This window comes from Eumetopias jubatus, unplaced genomic scaffold (genome assembly GCF_037043125.1).
Source record: "Eumetopias jubatus isolate StellerSeaLion01/CBP00866 unplaced genomic scaffold, mEumJub1_p1.0 scaffold_7, whole genome shotgun sequence".
In the NCBI taxonomy this organism is placed as follows: domain Eukaryota; kingdom Metazoa; phylum Chordata; class Mammalia; order Carnivora; family Otariidae; genus Eumetopias; species Eumetopias jubatus.
Genome location: NW_028274813.1, coordinates 92,600,973 through 92,624,083, shown reverse-complemented (window position 1 = coordinate 92,624,083; position 23,111 = coordinate 92,600,973). Strand labels below are relative to the sequence as shown.

At 34.7% G+C, this 23,111-nt stretch overlaps 1 protein-coding gene across 3 annotated transcripts in view; it reads left to right on the top strand.

The window, feature by feature from the left end:
- Window positions 1-23,111, top strand: part of DMXL2 (Dmx like 2) — a 150,860-nt gene that overhangs the window by 48,868 nt on the left and 78,881 nt on the right. For all 3 annotated transcript variants that reach the window (XM_028100071.2, XM_028100070.2, XM_088024791.1), the window contains exons 7-13: window positions 8,581-8,759; window positions 10,466-10,649; window positions 13,381-13,555; window positions 17,186-17,425; window positions 17,864-18,135; window positions 18,766-19,462; window positions 19,815-19,936. In XM_028100071.2, coding sequence (XP_027955872.2) covers window positions 8,581-8,759; window positions 10,466-10,649; window positions 13,381-13,555; window positions 17,186-17,425; window positions 17,864-18,135; window positions 18,766-19,462; window positions 19,815-19,936 — 1,869 coding nt within the window. The remainder of the gene's footprint in view (window positions 1-8,580; window positions 8,760-10,465; window positions 10,650-13,380; window positions 13,556-17,185; window positions 17,426-17,863; window positions 18,136-18,765; window positions 19,463-19,814; window positions 19,937-23,111) is intronic.

Genomic DNA, 23,111 nt, shown 5'->3' with positions numbered 1-23,111 from the left:
TACTTTGTTGAGGTTTTTTATTATGAGTGGATATTGTACTTTGTCAAATGCTTTTTGAGCATCTGTTGTAATTATCATATGGTTTTTATCCTTTCTCTTGTTAATGTGATGTATCACATTGATTGATTTGTGAATGTGAGCCACCTTTGCATCCCTGGGATAAATCCTACTTGATTGGGGTGAATGACTTTTTTTTTTTTTTGCATTTGTTTTTTATTTTATTATGTTATGTTATTCACCATACATTACATCATTAGTTTTTGATTTAGTGTTCCATGATTCATTGTTTGCGTATAACACCCAGTGCTCCATTTAATACGTGCCTTCTTTAATACCCATCAATCACCAGGCTAACCCATCCCCCCCCCCACCCCAGAACCCTCAGTTTGTTTCTCAGAGTCCATAGTCTCTCATGGTTCGTTGGGGTGAATGACTTTTTAAATGTATTCTTGGATTTGGTTTGCTAATATCTTGTTGAGGATTTTTACATCTGTGTTCATCAGAGATACTGGCCTGTAGTTTTCTTTTTTTGTAGGGTCTTTATCTGGATTTGGTGTCAAGGTAATGCTGACTTCATAAGAATGAATTTTCCTTCATCTTTTATTTTTTTTGGAATAGTCCCTCATAATCTTAATGTATCTGATTATCTCTCTTTGCTTACTCAGTGTGTTACATTTGCCTCAGCTCTGTGTCACAACTGGCTGAACTCTGAGACTGTTTTAGGATGTATGGTCTTTTGACAGGGTCATGTGGTACATTAAAAACTATTACTGACCATGTAAGATGATTAGTATTCATTGTTTGAACATTTACTGAACTTGAACTCTCATCTCCGATGAATCTAAAAGATGCTTTTGTACTTCAAACACAACTGAGTAATAAGACTAAAAGCACATCTTAAATGGGACATCTAGATTTTAAGCTCCTTGAAGTCGGTTCTGTTTGCATGTTCCATAATGCTCAATATCTTTTTTTTGAATTTTTATTACAGTATCTTTAGCAATTGACTATTATTTTTTCCCCAAGTATTAGTCATATTTTCCTTGCATTAAATTCTTCAATTCTTCTAAGAGCTAAGTGTTCTGTAATTCAAACGGAAAGATAAGAGTGCCTTACTAGTAAGGTTACTTTGGAGGTTAATAAAATGCGTCACGGGTTTAAAAAGCTGATTTCCTCACATTTTTGAGAAGATACCACATCTAATTAAGATTTTCTTGAAAAAAGAATAGAAAATAACTTTGTAATGTTGGCATCCCCCCCCCACCACAATCTGTTCTGCTTCTGTTAATAAAGCCAAGTTTGTCTGACTTGATGAAACAGATGGTAACTGTGTGATCTACCACTAGAAGGCATTTTCCACCGCCTCTGCTACATATGACAGGATTTCATTTCAGGTGTGTGGAACTCAAATTCAATTACCTTCAGGATTTTTAATATTTCAGTTCACTGAGCACTTTTACTGGTAAGATCTATTTTTTATAAGTGTGGTAAATTAAATTTTCTTGGGCTTAATAGTATTTTAACTTTTTATCTGAGCTTTAAAGTCTTACTTGTTAAAGAGCCTTTTTCCCCACACAGGGTGTACCTGATTACATCTTCAACTCGAGAATTGTTTTCTTCAGTTTGCTTGCTGTATTTATTTAAATTGTTTATAAAGTTTCTATCTGAACACTTTCTATAATGGTTATTTTGTAAAATTTGAAAATGATTTAAAATACTATTTTCTTGGGGTGCCTGTGTGGCTCAGTTGGTTAAGCATCTGACTCTTGGTTTCAGCTCAAGTCACCATCTCAGGGTCCTGAGATAAAGCCCTGCATTGGGCTCTGCACTCTGTGTGGAGTCTGCTTGAGATTCCTTGAGATTCTTTACCCCTTCCTTTCCCTCCCCCTCTCCTCCTCTCCCTGTTTGCATTCTGTCTCTCTAAAATAAAGAAATAAAATCTTAAAAAAATTTAAAAAATGCTGTTTTCTTCAGAAACTTTTTTTTTAAATAAAGGATTATGCTTTTGAGTAAAAATTGTTTTTTTTAGGGCTCGGATAAGAATTTTTGAGGAGGGTGATTTTGGCAGGAAGGAAAGGAGAAGCCTACAGAATGTTGGTTCTAGAAGCTTTTCTTTTCTTGAAAGCACTTCTCTGTTCCTAGATTCAGTGTTTTGGTTATTTAAGGATTGGTTTCTTAACTTTTTCCCTTCTTTAAAATGGAAATATCTTTACTTTTTAAACATGGTATGTATTTATTATAAAAAACATGCAAAAAAAAAAAGCGGAGAAAATGAAAATCCCCTTCCAAATAGTCCTATCTTCAATAAAAACGGTCACTGTTTTCTGTTCAATATATATTCTTTCAGACTTTTGGATGTCTTTGTAAACCACACACATATGCACACATACTCAAATTAGATCATATTCTTTAAATTATTTTTTTCACTTAATATGTCATAGATTGCTGTGTCAATACACATGTATGCGTATTCTTTTTAAAGGTGACATAATTTTTCATTATATGAATGAATGTACTATATTTTAACTTAATCATTAGGTAATTATTAATGAACATTAAGTGGTTCTGATTTTTCTATTGCTATTAAAAATGAACATCCTTGTACATAAGTCTTGTCCTCTTGTTTCCTTTTTACAATTAACTTTATTGAAATATAATTAAGATAAAATAAAATGTGTATTTAAAGCATATATCTTAATATACTAATATATTTTATAGAAATATACTCATATACTATATTAAATTAGCATATTAACTATATTAATATATAATAACTATGTATATATTAAGTATATATAACTAATACATAATCATATCGTTAATTATATTTTATATGATTATATAACATATATTAATGTACAAGTAACTATGTTAATATAGCATACTAACTATATGAATAGATTTTATATAAATATACTTAATACACTATATTAATAAATATATTAATACACTTGATATATTTTATATAAAATGTATATTTTAAGTTCAGTGAGTCTTGACAGATGTATAGACTTTCTCAAGATTGCTTTGGCTATTCAGAGTCTTTTGTGGTTCCATATAAATTTTAGGATTTTTTTGTTCTAATTCAGTGAAAAATACTATTGGTATTTTGATAAGGATTGCATTGACTCTAGATTGCTTTGAGTAGTGTAGACATTTTAACAGTATTCTTCCAATTCATGAACATGGTGTATCTTTCCATTTGTTTGTATCTTCTTTGATGTCTTTCATCAGGGTCTTATAATTTTCAGTGTGCAAGTCTTTCACCTTTTTGGTTAATTTATTCGTAGTTATTTTATTCTTTTTGATGCAGTTGTAAATGGCATTATTTTCTTAGTTTCTCTTTCTCCTGTTTTGTTATTAGTGTATAGAAATGCAACAGATTTCTGTATATTGATTTTGTATTCTCCAACTTTACTGAATTCATTTATTCTCATAGTTTTTTGGTGGAGTCTTTAGGGTTTTTTTATATGTAGTATATCATCTGCAAATAGTAACATTTTACTTCAAAATGCCTTTCTTTTTCTTGTCTGATTGCCAAAGTTAGGACTTCCAGTACTATCCTGAGTAATAATGGTGAGAATGGGTATTTTTGTTTTGTTTCTGGTCTTAGGGGAAAGCTTTTAACTTTTTACCATTGAGTATGATGTTAACTGTAGGTTTGTCATATATGGCTTTTATAATGTTAAGGTATGTTCCCTCTATACCACTTTGTTTAGAGTTTTTATCAGGAATGGATATTTGTCAAATGCTTTCTCTGCATCTATTGAGACCATCTTAGGAATTTTATCTTTCATTTTGTTAATGTAATGTATCACGTTGATTAATTTGCATAAATTGAACCATCCTATATCCTTAGAGTAAATCCTACTTGATTTTGGTGAATGATCCTTTTAATTTGTTTTTAAATTGGTTTGCTAAGATTTTGTTGAGGATTTTTGCATCTATGTTCATCAGGGTTATTGCTCTGTAATTTTTTCCCCCAGAGTTGTATAACTTTATTTTATTTTTGTAATTTTCTGTGTGTGTGTGTGTGTGTGTGTGTCTTTGTCTGGTTTTGGTGTCAGGATAATGCTGGCCTCATAGAATGAATTTGGAAGAATTTCTCCCTCTCCTATTTTTGGAATACTTTGAGAAGTATTAAATGTTTGGTAGAATTCACCTGTGAAGCCATCTGGCACTGGACTTTTGTGTATTGGGAGTGTTTTGATTACCAGTTCAACTTCATTACGAGTAATTGGTCTGTTCAGATTTTTCATTTCTTCATGATTCAGTCTTAGGACGTTGATGTTTCTAGGAATTTATCTATTTTCTTCTAGATTGTTTAATTTGTTGGCATATAGTTTTCTTTGTGGTAAACTGTAATTTTTTTTTTTTGTATTACTGTGGAATTGGTTGTAATTTCTCTTTCATTTCTGATTTTATGTCCTTTGTCTTTTTTTCTTGATTAGTCTGGCTAAAGGCTTAATAAGTTTATCTTTTCAAAGAACCAGGTCTTAATCTCAGTTGATCTTTTCCATTCTTTTTTAGTCTCTATTTCATTTGTTTATGTTCTGATCTTTATTATTTCCTTTCTTCTACTCATTTTGAGCTTTGTTCTTCTTTTTCTAGTTTCTTTAGTTGTAAGGTTAAGAGATTTTGATTGTTTCTTGAGGTACACTTGTATGTCTCAGACTTCCCACTTAGAACTACTCTTGCTGCTTCCTGCAGATTTTGGACCATTGTATTTCATTTTCATTTATCTCCATGTATTTTTTGGTATTTCCTCTTTGATTTTTCATTGACCAATTGGTTGTTCAGTAACCTGTTGTTTTACCTTCATGTGTTGCCACCCACAGGTTTTTTGTTTTTGTTTTTGTTTGTAATTGATTTCTAGTTCATACTGTTGTGGTCAGAAAAGATGCTTGATATGATTTCAGTCTTCTCAGATTTATTTAAAAACTTGTTTTGTGGCCTAACATGATCTATCCTAGAGAATATTCCATGTGTACTTGAAAAGAATGTGTATTTTGCTGTTTTTGGGTGGAATGTTCTGTATATATCTGTTAAGTCCATCGGATCTAATGTGTTGTTCAAAGCCACTGTTTCCTTTTTGATTTTCTTTCTGGATGACCTATCCATTAACGCAAGTGGGGTATTTAAGTCCTCTACTATTATTGTATTACAGTCAATTCCTCCATTTATGTCTGTTAATATTTGCCTTATATATTTAGTGCCCATATATTGGGTGCATAGATATTTACAGTTGTTATATCCTCTTGTTGGACTGAAACCTTTATTACTACGTAATGCTCTTTTTTGTGTTGTTATGGTTTTTGTTTTTAGTTTTTTTGAGAGAGAGCATATGGGAGGGGGCAGTAGGAGAGGGAGAGAAAGAATCCCAGGCAGGCTCCACGCCCAGCATAGAGCCTGACATGGGACTTGATTTCATGACCCTGAGATCATGACCTGAGCTGAAACCAAGAGTCAGATGCTTAACTGACTGAGCCACCCAGGTGTCACTCTAATTTTCTTCTAATTATAGCCTTTTCTTTCCACTTAAAGAGTTCCCTCATTTCTTGTGAGGCTGGTTCAGTGGTGATGAACTCTTTTTTAACTTTTATTTGGGAAAATTTTACTCTCTCCTTTAATTCTGAATAGCCTTGCTTGGTAGAGTATTCTTGGTGGTAGGTTTTTTTCCTTTCAGCACTCTGAATATATCATGCCACTTTCTTCTGTCTTGCAAAATTTATGCTAAATAAGCAGCTGATAACCTTATGGAGTTTTCCTTGTATGCAACTGTTTGCTGCTTTTATGATACTCTCTTTATGTTTAATTTTTGCCATTTTAATTGTTATGTATCTTTGTGTGGACCTCCTTGGATTCATCTTGTTCGGAACTTTCTTTGTTCCCTGGGTCTGGATAATCTCTTTTCTTTTCCCATATCAAGGAGGTTTTCAGCTATTATTTCCTCAAAGTCATTTCTTTCCAGTCAAGTCTCTGCCCTTCCTACACTTTTCATTGTGACCTTCTCTACAATTAGCCGTGGAAGATCTGTTCTGGTAGTCTTCAAGTTGTTTTTAGAGTTGCCATGCATGTAGTTGTTGCTTTGGTATGTCTGTCAGAGGAGGTGAGCTCAGGACACCGTCTTTCCTACCTTCCACAGCTTTATAGTAAGTTTTCAAATCGGGTGGTGTAAATCCTCTAACTTTGTTTTTCTCTTTAAAAATATTTTTGGTGGGGGTGTCTGGGTGGCTCAGTCAGTTGAGTGTCTGACTCTTGATTTTTTGGCGCAGGTCATGATCTCAGAGTCATGGGATTGAGGCCCACGTTGGGTCCCTGCCCAGCATGGAGTTTGCTTGTCCCTCCCCTTCTGCTCCTCCTTCCGTTCACTCATGTTCTTTCTCTCTCTCTCTCAAATAAAATAAATAAAATCTTTATATATTTTTGGTGGTATTGTTTCTTTGATGTCATACAAATTTTAGAATGAGGCAGTCAGTTTCTACCAAAAAGCTTGCTGTGATTTTGGCTGTGTTCACATTAAATCTTTATAGATCAGTTTGGGAAGAATTGGATCAGTAACATTTGCATTTCAAATCCTCGAAGATGGTATGTTTCTCTTTTTATTTAGGTTTTCTTTCTCTTAACAGTGTTTTATAGTGTTTAGCGTACATATTTTATACCTAATTTGTTGTCTTCCTAATGTAAAAGGCATCTAAACAAATTGCATTTCCAATTATTTCTAACATGTAGAAAGAGAATTGCTGTTTGAGTTTTGATCTTTAGTCTTATGATCTTGTTATCAGATGTAAGTCTTTTTTTGTAGATTTATTAGGATTTAGTGAATAAAGACAGTTTTACTTCTTTTTTTGTAATTTGGAAATTTTCTAGCTATCTTATGTTAATGATTTCTAATTCACTTTATGTGGTTTTAGTTTTAGGCAGTAACAGATGAAAATGGGACTGCTCCATTTGAGTGAGGGGTTGCTGGTGGGATGGAAGAATGGGGCTAGAATGCCACCTGTTCATGGAGGCACTCTGCCTTTTTTTTTATGAATGCTGAGGGGGCTCTGAGGTACCTCTATGGTTTTTATGGTATGGGGCCTGAAACCACTGCTGTAGGTTGTGCAGTAAATTTGGTTGGGTGAAAATGATGCTAAGTTGAAGAAGGTACTTGGAGGAAAGCAACTAGTATATTGTTAAGTGGTTGTCTCACACTAAGCACTTAAAGAAATTTGCTTTATAGTTCAAATATCCAAATAAATGAGACCTTAGTGGAAACATACATTATGCAGTATAAATTGAAAATAAGTACTAAGATGGTATAAAAAACAGTGGGCGCCTGGGTGGCTCAGGTCATGATCCCAGGGTCCTGGGATCGAGCCCCGCATCAGGCTCCCTGCTCAGCGGCAAGCCTGCTTCTCCCTCTCCCCTGCTTGTGTTCCCTCTCTCGCTGTGTCTCTCTCTGTCAAATAAAATCTTAAAAAAAAAAAAAACAAAAAACAGAAACGTTTGTCTAGTCTAGATGATAGTATTTGGACCTACACGCACTTTCCAGGAATACATTATTTCGTAGAGTATACATGTATACATGTATAGGACTACATTGTTTCATAGAGTGAGATTTTTGCATGAATGATACCATTTTATTATTTCCCTCAAGACTCTATTCATATTGAGGATAAAGTAGTATAAAGTAGATGCTTTCTGTTAAATAAGATAAAATTATTGTGGCTTTTTTTTTTTAAAGATTTTATTTATCAGAGAGAGAAAGAGAGAGAACATGAGTGGGGATGGGGCAGAGGGAGGGGGAGAAGCAGACTCCCCACTGAGCAAGGACCCCGGGATCATGACCTGAGCCAAAGGCATATGCTTAACCGACTGAGCCACCCAGGCATCCCTATTTTGACCTTTAACAAAATTCTTGGAACTAAGTAAAATGATAAAGTCAGTGCCTGTTGTTATACTTGTAAGTATCTTATTTATGGGCTTAGAGGTGATTCCTGACAACTATCTAAGTGCCTTCACTTCATTTAAGAGTAGGGATCAGAAAACTGGTTTTTACGTTCTTAAAGTTGTAAGAAGAAAAAAAAAAAGGAGAATTTGTGTCAGAGACTATGCGGTCCCCAAAGCCTTCCATACTGTCTGGCCTTTCATAGGGAAAGTTTGCTGATTCCTGACATGGAATCTAAGAAGCAGTTCATATTTAAAAAGGATTGTCTTCACCCTTACAGATGTCTTCAGAAAAGGAGAGAATGTTAACAGTGACTAATAACATGGCATCTTTCTTATTTTATCCAAGGGCATCTGGTTTCAGAATCTTCTCTACAGTGACCCCCTACATGTTTAAATGAGGGAATTTGACTTCAGTCTCTATTTGAAAAACACCATTATGCAGAGGAGATTGATAATGAGAGAACTGCCCATTTATTTTTCAAGAGTAGTATTCTTTAGGGTAATAAACATTTTACACGAGTTTGTGCTATAAAGCTCACGTTAACTTTTTACAGATAGCTTAATTTTTAAAGGTTCTCTAAATCACTTACATTTTGAATTGTGTATGTTCAGATTAATTTTATATTGACCTATATATTTTTGCAGGATGATTGTCTTTTGAAAGTATGGTATCCTATGACTGGCTGGAAATCCTCAATTATACCTCAGGATCATCATGAAGTGAAAAGGAGACAGGCGTCTACCCAATTTTCCTTTGTTTATTTGGCACATCCCCGAGCTGTGGCAGGTTTCTCATGGCGTAAAACTAGCAAGTATATGCCCAGGTGAGACAAATGTGTCCTGTAACTTTGGTGTGTTTAACTTACATATTTGTAAAAATAATGAAAGTGGAGGTCTTTGTAGTGCGTTGACTTGGTGGAAATGAAGAGCATGGGCTCTGGATGTTAACTGTCTGAATTCAAATCCTGCTGTTGTTAATAGCTTTGTGAGCTTTTGCCTAAATTTCCTAAGCTCTCTATGCCTCAGTTTTCCTCTCTTAGGTAATAGTACCTACGTCGGAGAGTTTTAGTGAGACTCACTATGCTAGTGCATGTAAGTATTTACTGCAGGCCTTTACACGTAGTGTGGGCTTAGGCTGTGTTAGCTGATAGTGGTAGCAACAGTAGTAAAAGATTCCAGGAAGGAAGTGTTTGCAAGTAACAGGGAAGCATATGCTGAAGGAAAATAAAACAGTAAGAAACTACCAATGATACCCATGGTGGGAAGGCATATCATACACAGTAATAAAGTGGCCAGGTTTTTCTTAGGGCCATCAACAGAACCTTCTCAAAGAATTTATGGTTACAAGTTTTTTCCTCATCCTTCAGCTTCTCCTAAAAGTATTTAGAAGATTAAACAAACTACAGAACAGCTCATACAGATGATTCCTAGATCATATATATAGTTATAAAAAAGCTTGCTTAGAAATCTGTATTTATTTTTGAGAGACGGTAATTTCATGTGTGAACTGTTTACACCTGATAGGAAATACAGCACACGTTATAGAGGTGCTCAGTAAATGGGAAATTCATTCATTTTTGGAGTCTGAATAAAAAGTTTATTCTGCTTAAATTATTTGCATCTATTGAAAACATTTGCAAAATACTTTGCCTTTGACCGAGCTGGATTCCACATAAGCGTTTTTTTAAAGGGAGCATGATTTCTTGTTCTTTTATAATGAGCAGTTAATGCACTTCAGCTGCTTGATGCTGTAACATTTTTGCTTATTTTAACTTATTGGAAGTTGACTTATAGTTTGAAATTACATTCTCCTTGCAGTTTTATTTTGAAGATACTCATTTGTTTACCTGTTTATAATCTTGATTATAAGAAGGATGATACAGGATGACACAAGTAGTGCCATAAGCCATGCAGTTTAATTACATTTAATGAACTTTTATTATGGTCATTCTGTACTTTGCAATGATTAGGTTTTCTTTTGTTCTTTAGTTTGTTTAGAAGATACTAATACTCCCACAGAGCCTAGTTTTCAAGCAGCACGTGTGTAATCCGGTATAAGTTCTGTCTCCTTTGTCAAGATCATTTCCTAGTTTTTATGGTGTTCATGTTCACAGTGATACTGTGTATGATTTCACACTCTTTGATTGACCTCTCTTTGTCCATACACTGTAATTTCTAAGCAGTTGGAAGCATACTATACAGTCATTTAACTGAGCTGTTCAAGGCATGATTTTAAAGAATCAAAGTGTCAGGGAAAGCTAGGTTGCTTCTGTTTTATGGTAACTGATTGCTGCCCTTTATTCAGCCTGCCACCTTGCAGGTATGAGCAGGTAATAAATGGGATTTGGTGAGAGTGTGAAATAGCCTGTATAAATCTCTTACCATTACTGGAAAAATAACTACTCTTGGTCATACTGTTAGCTGTGCACTAATGCTCTTTTTATACGTGAAGAACCAAATATTAATAGCCTTTGATTAATCAGTGGCACTGACATTCATAGTAATTTTGTTTACTTCTCTTTGTCATTAGAGGTTCTGTCTGTAATGTGTTATTAACGTCATGCCATGATGGTGTCTGCCGACTCTGGGCAGAAACCGTATTACCAGAAGATTGTCTTTTGGGTGAGCAGATCTGTGAGACTACCACTTCTAGTGTTGCCAGCAACCTCACTCAGGCTGGAAGACACAAAGACAGAATACAGCATGCTCTTGAGGTACTATATTATTTAAAATGGTAAATACATTTTGAAGATATGTGAGTTTGTTGGGAATTAATAAGCTAAGATGCAGATAGTGCACCTGGTACATGTAATGATGAAATTAATAGCAAGTAATTCTCACTAATTTGTTTTATGCTTGTAAGACGACTCATTTTATGCCACATAGAAGCCAAATACAATAGTTATGATCTCAGACATGTAGTCTAGGTAAGTAGTATAATTTTAATTTTTTCATTTTGTATGTCAAATATGAAAACCTATAGGAATAAGCAGTTTTGATTAGAAAAACACATAAAGGACACTGAAACTAGTTGTAATTAAAAATGTTTTGCTTTTGTTTCATGAGGATTAAATCTTACTTGTGTGTTCTAATTAAAAATGACTATTTTGATTCTTAAGAATAAAGATATTAAGATATTAGACACAAGTCAACTTTTATATAATTGCTTTATAATTTCCATAGTTTAATATTTCAAAGACAAACTAATTTTTCCAATTTTTAAATGCAATATATATTAAAGTGCTTCCTATGAAATTAGATTATTTATACTATAAACTATTGTGTCCATTATAGGAATAAAACGAGATAAACACATTTTTGAAAATTACCAAACCAAACCTAAATTGCTGATTTCTTAATTTTTCATGTGACTTCTTACTACACAAAGAATATGTGCTTATTCTAAAATTAGATTAGAAAAATATGGAATTTATCATCCAGCTATTCCAGTTATGTGTGTATGTGTATTTTTTCTTTATGTACAAGATTGAGATCATATTATGCAGTAATGTTTTATAACTTTTTATACTTAATGTGTTATAAACATCTCTTTACATTACTAATTGTTTTTACATTATACTTTTACATTAACAGTTTTATGGATGCATAGCCAAAATGTTTTGCTGTTTCAGCAAGCAGAAATATTTTTTGGGTTTGGTAGGCTGAAGATGTGCTCCTTAAAAGTTTTTTTTTTTTTTAAGATTTTATTTATTTATTTGACAGAGAGAGACACAGTGAGAGAGGGAACACAAGCATGGGGGAGTGGGAGAGGGAGAAGCAGGCTTCCCGCGGAGGAGGGAGCCCGATGCAGGGCACCATCTCTGGACCCTGGGATCATAACCCAAGCCAAAGGCAGATGCCTAACGACTGAGCCACCCAGGCGCCCCTCCTTAAAAGTTTTATATAAAGTAGGCTTACTCTGATACTATCTGTAATTGGGCACTGTTTATACATTCCCCCCCAAAAATTTAAAGTATAAATGAAATTAAAAGCAGAGGTCAGAACAGTTAAAGTTATATCTTGTTTTAGTATTTGTTGAAATTTAGTGAGACAAAGTACTTAATTTACTACATGCTTACAGTCATTTTTATATACTTGTGTGACATTTTATCTTCAAATTACATATGAGCTTTTGGAGACTAAGTGCTTTGAGACATCTTTGTATCGTCCGTGGTACCTAATATATTGCTTTTCAGGTGTTAAACTGTATTACTAGTTGCTACATAAAATAAAAGCAAAAGTTATAAGTAAACATATATAATCAGTGATTTTACAAATTTTTGCTACCTTTTAGTAATCTTATTAATAATGTTAAAATTGTTTTTAATAGAAAAAACCTAATTGATTTATAAGCTGCCTTGCTTTTTGACATCCTTTTGTCTGAAACTTCTAACTGTAAGGTCTATATAATTCTTTATATACTTACACATTTTGTTCGTAGGAGAAAATAATCAGCCAGTATTACACCAGCCTTGCCAATATAATTTAAAATAATGATAGATGTCAAAGATTGAATGAAAATAATTTATAGGCATTGTGGTGCAGGAGGCCTCTAATATATCCATCTTAACCCTATTATCAAAGGAATAAGCAACTCTGTAGCAGGGAGACCAGAGGTAGAGGACACGCCAAAGACCTGATACTGTTTTCCATATGAAAAGGGCTAAGGGCTGTGGAAATTGGAAAGGAAGGACCAGATGTATTACCTTAATGCAGAAAGAACTGAGAGGATACCACATTTTATTCAGCTGACTGTGAGGAACAAAGGACTAGAATGGGAACTTATTGTGAAGTATGATATTGGGGGTGGGTTAAGTGACAGAATAAGGAAGTCCTGTGAGTTGGGGTTATGGTGTGGAGATCTTTTCTTTTTAGAATAGTTCAGATCATTGGGTATGCTAGTGGAGAATTTTTATTCTATAGACATACCTCAATTTAAACAAATCCCTTAAGTCAGCACTTTCATGGCTCCTCTCACCTATGTAGATTCTCCTTATTCTGTATTTTTGTACTCTGTTTATCTTCTTTATAATAGAGATCATATATTATTTAGCTGTAACTTTAGTTGTAAGTGAGAATTTTGGGGAGAATACTCTTCTTCCTGGTAGGAAGATTCAGGAATTTTTTTTTACTGTTATGACTAGTAAATTTCATCTCAGTAGTGGGCTATCCTGAAAAACCTAGACTTTGGACTCCTAATCTTAATAGAAGTTTCTATAGATAATGAGGTGTTTTTGAGCAACTACTTCTGCCTTGAACTATAGAATTTGCAGAAACTGTGGAGACTATAGTCAGAATTGTTCAGTTGAAGTTAAGGAAGTTCCCTTTAAAATGTTCAGATTTTGCAGAGAGGAAAATTATAAAATCCTTAATAATCAAAAGTACTTGGATCAGCATTTATTAGACTTTACAGAGTTGGATTTAGCAATTATTTTTCTATTTTAGACAATACACCATTTGAAAAATTTAAGAAAAGGACAGAGGAGGTCTTCTGTTCTTGTAACTCACACCGAATTAATGCCTGACCAGATGGCAACGCATGAAGTTCAGAGACACATTTCCCACCATGCAAATGCACTGTGTCATTTCCACATTGCAGCAAGCATCAATCCTGCTACAGGTAAAGGATAGTAAAGTTTTAGTTCCTATAAATATTCTGAAATAAGATAAATAAATAGAAAAGTGGGACTACTTATAGAATCTGTTTTTCATTTTTTATTAATATTCCATGTTTCCTTTAAAAATACTTCTTAATTCAAATAGGAATATAATATAAAGTACCATTTCTTAAATTGAGACTATGTGATTCTCAGGAAACAACTGCAAATAAGTGTTTCTGAGCACCTCTGTTTGTCTAGTATATAGCAAGGTTCTAAGTAAATTAGAGCTTTAGTTGAAATTCAAATAGAATGTAATTAGTGATAGTATGCAGTAAATTCAAAACATATTAGAAAGGTTGGCTTTTTAACTGTATAGACTATGCTAATCAAATGGAATAGGATCACAGGATTGTCCCCTGCAGATAGGTATTCTGTCACATATTTGAGTCCTAAGTATTGGATATGTTCTTGTAGCCATTCAGCCTTGTCTTTCGGCATCTTTATTAAATAACCTTCACCTTTTAACCAATTTTATCCATTTTTACTAACTTACTACATACTATTTTAAAAGTCATTTCATAAAAATATTTAACATGTATTATAGGTACTGTATGTAAATATAACATATAGTTTGACCAAATTGATTACTAAATGCAAATAATTTTGTATTGTAGGACTCCTCTTCAACTTTTTTTCAGGATACTTTTTGAATCTACATTAAAGTTGAAAGCATAGATCAACGAGTACCCATATAACCTTTACCCAAATTCACCAGTTGTTAATATCTTGTCCTGCATGCTTTTATTCTCCCCTTCTGCCCATGTATGTATGTCTTTGATTACTCTCCCCTTATTTTTGGCTGAGCCATTTGAAAGTAAAGTTGTCACCAACATTATCTTTCATCTCCTAAATATTTTATGACATTATAAAAATATTTTAAGTGTGTTTTCTAATAAAAAAGGGGGTTTCCTCCATGACCACAATACTGTTATTGTATGTAAGGAACATGGATAAGATTATATTTAATATATAGTTGATATTAAAATACAGATTATTTCTTTTATGCGTTTGATTGTCATTTCTTTTATTTTTTATTTATTTTTTATTTTATTATGTTATGTTAGTCACCATACAATACATCATTAGTTTTTGATGTGGTGATCCAGGATCCATTGTTTTCGATTGTCATTTCTTTTAAACTCATAATCTACAATAGTTCCTCTCAGTTGTCAAAAAAAGTATCTCAGACAATTCACAGCGCTCACCATAGCACATACCGTCCCCAGTGTCTGTCACCCAGCCACCCCATCCCTCCCACCCCCCCACCACTCCAGCAACCCTCAGTTTGTTTCCTGAGATTAAGAATTCCTCATATCAGTGAGATCATGATACATGTCTTTCTCTGATTGACTTATTTCGCTCAGCATAATGCCTTCCAGTTCCATCCACATTGTTGCAAATGGCAAGATTTCATTCCTTTTGATGGCTGCATAATATTTCTGTGTGTGTGTGTGTGTGTGTGTGTGTGTGTGTGTGTGTGTGTGTGAGAGAGAGAGACACACCATATCTTTATCCATTCATCTGTCGATGGACATCTTAGCTCTTTCCACAGTTTGGCTATTGTGGACATTGTTGCTATAAACATTGGGGTGCATGTACCCCTTCAGATCACTACATTTGTATCTTTGGGGTAAATACGCAGGAGTGCAATTGCTGGGTCATAGGGTAGCTCTATTTTCAACTTTTTGAGGAACCTCCATACTGTTTTCCAGATTGGCTGCACCAGCTTGCATTCCCACCAACAGTGTAGGAGGGTTCCACTTTCTCCGCATCCCTGCCAACGTCTGTTGTTTCCTGACTTGTTAATTTTAGCCATTCTGACTGGTGTGAGGTGATATCTCATTGAGGTTTTGACTGTTGAATCACAGACCTGTACCTCTGAAACAAATAATACATTATATGTAAAAAAAAAAAAAAGTAGGAAGGGAAAAATGAAGGGGAAATCGGAGGGGGAGATGAACCATGAGAGATGATGGACTCTGAGAAACAAACTGAGGGTTCTAGAGGGGAGGGGGGTGGGGGATGGGTTAGCCTGGTGATGGGTATTAAAGAGGGCACGTATTGAATGGAGCACTGGGTGTTATATGCAAACAATGAATCAAGGACCACTACATTAAAAACTAATGATGTACTGTATGGTGATTAACATAATAAAAAAGTTTCAAAGAACTCTCAGTTATCTTTTAGAGCATCTTGCAATCTGAATATTTGTTCAGGATAAGGTGTGTTTTTTTTAAGATTTTTTTTTAAATTTATTCATTTGAGACAGATACAGAGAGAGAGTGCATGAACAGGGGGAGAGGCAGAGGGAGAGGGAGAAGCAGACTCCTCGCCGAGCCAGGAGCCTGGTGTGGGGCTCGATCCCAGGACCCTGGGATCATGACCTGAGCTGAAGGCAGATGCTTAACCATCTGAGCCACCCAGGTGCCCCTCTTCATGATAAGGTTTAGGTGAAATATTTTTAGCAAGAATAGGGGATGTATTGTTTTATAGTATTCCTAATTTACAAATCCTATTTTATATGATTTGTTTCATTTTTATTCAAAAACCAAGACTGTCGTCCAGGAATTAGAAAAAAAGAATAACTTGGAACTTTATTTAACACTGATATATATTAATAGAACACCACCACAATATCCTGTGCATTTTATCTTTAGACTTTCATATCTTTTTGCAGAGGACAGTGGTTTTTTGTTTTGTTTTCATTTTTGCTTTCTGTTGAATGGATTATTTGTAGTATAAATTGGGATTAAGGAGATTAATTTTTTTAGCTTTACTATTTTACATGAACTAATCTATATTGTGAATTTCAGTTACCCCAAATGGAGGAAACCTGTTAATACACTTAGAAGTTTGCTTGTCTTCCGGTGTTCTTCTTTGGCATTATTTTCTCCCAAATTTTTAGTTTCAAACATTTAGAAAGGTTGGAACAATACTACAGTGAACGCTCATTTCTTCTACTTTGAACAACTGCTAACATTTTGTCACAGTTGCTTTATTCTCTCTCTATATATCTCTGTGTGTGTGGGGGGGTGGGCATGTGTGAGTGAAATTCTTTCTTAATCTTTTGAAGTAAGTTACATATGTCATGGCACATCACACTTACATCAGAAAGTATCTGCTAAGAATAAGGAAATTCTCTTACATGATCGCAATATTATTATACCTAAGAAAATTAGAAGTGATTCCATAATCTTTAATATCCAGTTCATATTTAAACTTATATTTCTCCAATTATCTTAGATGTCTTTTATAGCTGCTTTTCTGTTTTATTTTTCTGTTCCTCCACCCCCAAACCAGGATTTAATACAGGTTCATGCGTTTGGTATATTTGGTTTTTTAAGTTAGTAATTTAATTCCATTAGTAATTTGAGTCTGTGCCATTAATTCGTAATATTTACTTTTCCATTAAATTCAGTTAAAGTTTGTACAAATCCTGCTAGAGTTATGTTGACCTTTTCTGTGTAAGTATAGAGTTAGTCTTTATAAAGCACTTGGTAATAATCCTTTTAAAGACATGAAAAATTAAAAAAAATAAAAATAAAGACATGAAAAATTCATATTGAAATTTCGCCTTTTTTTCCCCACAGATATTCCAAATGTCTTGGTTGGCACTGTATTTAACATTGATGATGGAAATGGGGGCTTTGTGGTTCATTGGTTAAACAACAAAGAGTTTCATTTTACTTCATCTACTGAAATATTTATGCAGCAATTACGAAAACTTTCTGAGAAGCAGATAGATCATGAAAGTGACGGAGGAGATAGAGAAGATGAGGAATGGTCACAGGAGGAAAGAGAGAGGGGTTTGCATCTGAAGCTAGACCATGGTTAGTATTCCACGTTCAGACTTTTCTTTCTGGCAAGTCAGCAGCTTTCTGTGATGCCTCTTTTAGTTTATAATCCTTCCTTCCTTCTCTTCTTTTTACTTTTCCAGTCATTTACTGACTATCTGCTATGGACCAGCTACCATCTAGCCCTGTATGCTTTGTTATACATACTGCTTTGAGTAATATATTACTTTGGAAGCCATGTCCTTTTTTGGGGAGCAAGTTTTGCTAATGATAATGATAACATGAATGAAATTCTGATTTCTTTAAAGTTAAGAAATAATAGTAATTTTCAGTTCAGACCAGAAAATGATTTTCTTCTTTGTTTTTTCTCCTTCCCTCCCTCCCCCTGGCCATAAATTGGAAAAGGGATTTATAATTTCTTAAGATAGTATTCTATTGATAGTTCAGTACTGATAAATTTATTTTCTGATTCAGAGTTATCCCTGGATAGAGAATCTGAGGCAGGTACAGGATCATCGGAACATGAAGATGGAGAAAGAGAGGGAAGTCCCAGAACCTTTTCACGACCTAGTGTACCAATGCCACTGCCCACAGTCCTGCTTGATCGGAAGATTGAAATGCTGCTAACTGAATGGAATAAGAATCCTGACATGCTTTTTACTATTCACCCTGTAGATGGTACCTTTCTAGTATGGCATGTAAAGTATTTGGATGAATATAATCCTGGAATATTTAGACAAGTCCAGGTATATTTTACTGATGAAGCAATTATTACATTTCTTAGAAAAGATGCTATTCAGATTTACTATGTTTTCAGAAATACTCATAAGAGTTTGTTTTTGAGAAGCAACTGAGAAGAGAATACTTATTCTTGTTACCAAAGGGGGACCAATGACCACAAATTTTATAAATTTGGTTAATTCAAAGTAAAATGAATTTGGCTTTGAAATGTGGTACTGAATATTTGAATATATGTGCATTGGCTTTTTTCCTAGGAATTCACAATATTTTGAATAAACTTAATAAAACTACCCTAAATATGTGACTCAGAGTGCCCCCCCCCCAGTTTTATTAAGTAAATCTAGCTACCTTTATTTATTATCATTCTGAACTTCATTTCTGTTTATATTTGTGGTGTGGTCATTTAGCTGTACAAGTAAGGCACTTGAAACTTTTCCTTGATTTTCAGGCTTCTCTTGGGCCGCAAATAGAGATACATATTACATAAATAGAGGAAAGGAATTATACGAAAAGAGGTTGAAAATGATAGTTTTCCTAGGAAACTGAGATTTGACATTTTGAAAATGGAAGCATTTTTGGAAGACTTTTTGAGAGGAGGAAAACTACTTACATTGAATTCATACCGTGTTTTTCAGGTTTCTTTTTCTTCTCGGATTCCTGTTGCATTTCCATCTGGTGATGCGAGCTCTCTTAGTAAAAATATCATGATGTATGCCTGCATCAATGCTACGAAAGATTCTCCCCACACTCGGTTCCACCAAGAGATGATGGCTGTGGGCAGTCCTCACGGATCACAGCTGCACTCCAGATCACACACTACAAACGTGAACATTTTAGCTCCTACAGTAATGATGGTCTCCAAACACATAGATGGCTCTTTAAATCAGTGGGCAGTCACTTTTGCAGATAAGTCTGCCTTTACCACTGTTCTGACTGTATCTCACAAGTTTAGATACTGTGGTCATCGATTTCACCTCAATGACCTGGCATGTCATTCAGTTTTACCATTGTTACTAACATCCTCTCATCACAATGCTCTGTTGACTCCTGAATTAGACTGTCAGTGGGACTCAGACAATAAAGTAAGTAGATTGATGGATCCTGTAAGACACATAAAAGTTTCCTCGAAACAACCTCTTAGAAATGCAGCAACACGTACATTTCATGACCCGAATGCAATATATAGTGAACTTATTCTGTGGCGTGTAGACCCAATAGGACCTTTGTCCTACACTGGAGGAGTATCCGAATTGGCTCGAATTAACTCTTTACATACATCAGCCTTCTCTAATGTTGCTTGGCTTCCGACTCTTATTCCCAGCTATTGTCTTGGTAAGTGTTCATTTTAATTCTGAAATTAATAAAAGCTTTTAAACTGTTTTTTAATACAGAAAATGGTTTATATTTGTCACTATTAGGAGGATTTTTAGTAAGTACTGAGAATGTAGACTTCAGACTTACGTTTAGAATTTTCGGAAGTTTGTTTTTAATTTTTTCCCCCTCTCGTAACATATTTTCTATTGAATTCTTTTGTTAATAATTTTATATCCATTAATTTTATCTGTTTAATTATGATTCTGGACCATGGTTGTGCCTAAAAAGAAAAGTGTGAATAGGTTTCTCATACTTCAGCCCAAAATAAAAATAAACTATATATTATAATGCAAAGCCTTTACTCTTTCAGGCACATACTGCAATTCTGCAAGTGCTTGCTTTGTTGCTTCTGATGGCAAAAATTTGAGACTCTATCAAGCTGTGGTGGATGCAAGGAAATTATTGGATGAATTATCTGATCCTGAATCTTCAGTGAGTATTTCCTAATCTTTATTAAAATATCTAATCTGATAAGGGATTCTCCTTTTACTTTGGGACTTTTAGTTGGTGTTTAGGGAGTGAGCACGTCTTCTGGGCTCTATATGACAAATTTACTGGTTCTTAATTTGTGTTTCAAGGTACATGAATCAGTATCACACATCAGTACCTTTTACATTTAAAGAAATAAATATGACTTTTTCCCTACAATATCCTGATTTCTGCTTGACATTTTTCACTTTCTAGTTTGGTTCTGTTAATCTTTCTTTGCTCTAAGGCAGCTTTACCAAGCTCTTTGTTTAGGTTGGAAATTTTGAGCTTTTCTGAGCTTCACTAACCATTTATTTATTTATTTTTTAAAAAAATATTGTATTTATTTGAGAGAGAGAATGAGATAAAGCATGAGGGGGTAGGGTCAGAGGGAGAAGCAGACTCCCTGCTGAGCAGGGAGCCTGATGCGGGACTCGATCCCAGGAGCCTGGGATCATGACCTGAGCTGAAGACAGTCGCTTAACCAACTGAGCCACCCAGGCGCCCTTCACTAACCATTTAAAAAAAAATCCTGTGGTTGGAATATGTTATCAGTGGGTGGCATATCTTATTCTGGTAGTTCTATAGCTGAACCGGAAGTCAATGTATATTAGTTACTATTCAGATTTGAATAGTGAATTTTACCTTTACCTATGAAAACATACCTTTTTATAAAACAGTTTATAAAACAGTTGTTCTAACGAAAATGTTTCCAATATTGAACACCAAAGATATTTGTATCTACTGTGTGTCCTTCAAAGTGTAGGGGATACAGAGTATAAGTTTCAGTGTGTGGCTTTAAGGAGCTTTTAATTTAACTGAGGAGAGAAATTATTAATAAAAGGTTAAATAACAGTTGAAGAAGAAGCAGTGTCTGAGGGTGGTATGTAACTAATTGTCAAACAGATGGTACCAGAAGTATTCCATAATCCAGAGGCAAGAGAGATCAGAGGAGGGTAGGCCTAGAAATCTTTATTAAGGACAGTATTTAGGTTTATTTTTGATGGGTGAATAAGGTTTAGAAAGACCTTTGCCTGAGTGAGAGAATGGCCTGAAATTGTGGATAAGGGAAAGTGCATGTTTAAGTAAGGCTTGTTCCAGGAATGGTGGGAAAACTGCTTGGACTGGAGCCAGAGGTTTGGCATAGAGGAAGTAGCATCTTAAAATCACAGAGTTGGAAGATACTTTATAGGTCACCTAGTCTACACCAGCCATGTGATGCTTTATTCCTCTCTACCACATTCCTGCCAATCTGTCCTCTAAGGGGGAAGCCTCAGCTCTAAATGCAGCTCTTGTTGCCTTTGAATTACCCTCACTGTTAAACTGAAATTAAATTCATATTCCTTAAATTCTGCTTTTTAACCCTGGTTCCATTTAGAATAAGTCTAATATTCCTTACATGGGAGATCAGTTCAGATATTTGAAGACGACTGTCTTTTTTTTTTCTTTTCCTGTTTTGCATATTGCTTTATTTAGCACAGTTGATGTTTCTCGTTCTCTTTATTTTATAACTACATAGTATTCTTTTTTAAAATTTTTTATTGTTATGTTAATCACCGTACATTACATTGAAGACGACTGTCTTATAACCGATGAAACTTTTTTCCTCAGGCCAAATCTGCTCCCCTCCCCCAATAAACTAATTCTGTTTTATATTTGACCCTGGTTATTCTTAGCAGTTTTCAGTTTGTTCTCTGGGTGTTGTAGGACCACTAGAATACAGCAGTGTTATGGCCCCTGTCATTAGATTCCATTGTGTTTTTGGTAATCATGCCAGATTCTTTGTTTGTAATTGATTCATACTGAGCTGGCTCTCATTTAAATATCCCAAAGTCTCTTTTTGCCAGTAAGCCATTCCATATTTGCGCATTTGAGTTATAGCCCAAATGAAGGCCTATTTTCACTGTTACATTTCATCTTGTTAGGTTCAGTCTTTCGATATGTTTTAGAAGCCAGATTCTGTTGTGTTATTGCTTTATGACTTATATCACCAGTCTGTTTGATGAATGTTGTTTCCACATCTTTATCTTAGTCAATTATAAAAATGTAAACAGGATAGGACTGAAAAAAGAGCCTAGAAGTGTACATTTGAAATATTTTTCGATTTTTATTGTCTGAAAGGTTTCTTCAGCTTGTCCCTAGAATTTCCATGAGGCAGCTTGTCATGTGCTTTGCTGAAATAAAATGCACTCTGTCTGCCAAATACTCTGAAGTCAAAAAGGAAGTCAAGTATGTCTGAGACGATTGTTTTAATGTGTAGAATGTTAAATGTACCTACCCTGATGTCTGTTGCTGACTAAAACCTTGTACTAAATAGACCTCAAGCTCTCTAGTTTGCCTTACTGAATTACATCGTTTTCCTTTTTGAAAATTGGAACATTTACCTATTGCTAGTATTTTGGCTGTGACATTTCCCATGATTTCTCAGAGAACATCCTCTGTAGTTCATTGAACTCATTTGCAAAATTTCCCACTAACCCAGGCATTACTTTTCCAAAAAATACAAATTTATGTAGAGCAGTTAGATATGTTCTTGGATTTTTTTTTTAAGATTGATTTTATTTATTTGACAGAGAGAGACAGCGAGAGAGGGAACACAAGTAGGGGGAGTGGGAGAAGCAAGCTTCCCATGGAGCAGAGAGCTCGATGCGGGGCTCGATCCCAGGACCCTGAGATCATGACCTAAGCTGAAGGTAGCCGCTTAATGACTGAGCCACCCAGGCGTCCCATGGAATTTCTTAATTTATCCTGTCTTCTACTCTTCCCCTTACCAATGTACATTTTTTTCTTAAACCTATTTTCATTAATTTTTAATGTTAAAATGTAATACATATTTAGTGTAGAAAATTTTTGGTTTTTTCTATTTTTTGCAAGCTAAATTCTTTAATTAAAAAATTTTTTATTTTTAGATTGAGAGTGCATGTGTGTGTTGGGGGAGGGGCAGAGAGAGAGAGGGAGAGGGAGAGAAAGAATCTTAAGCAGGCTCCACACCCAGCTCAGGAGCCTGACTCAGGACTTGATCTCACCACCCTGAGATCATGACCTGAGTCAGAATCGAGAGTCTGTTGCTTAACCGACTGAGCCACTCAGGTGCCCCAACAGGATAAAATTCTTGAAATAGAAGACCAGAGACAAAGTA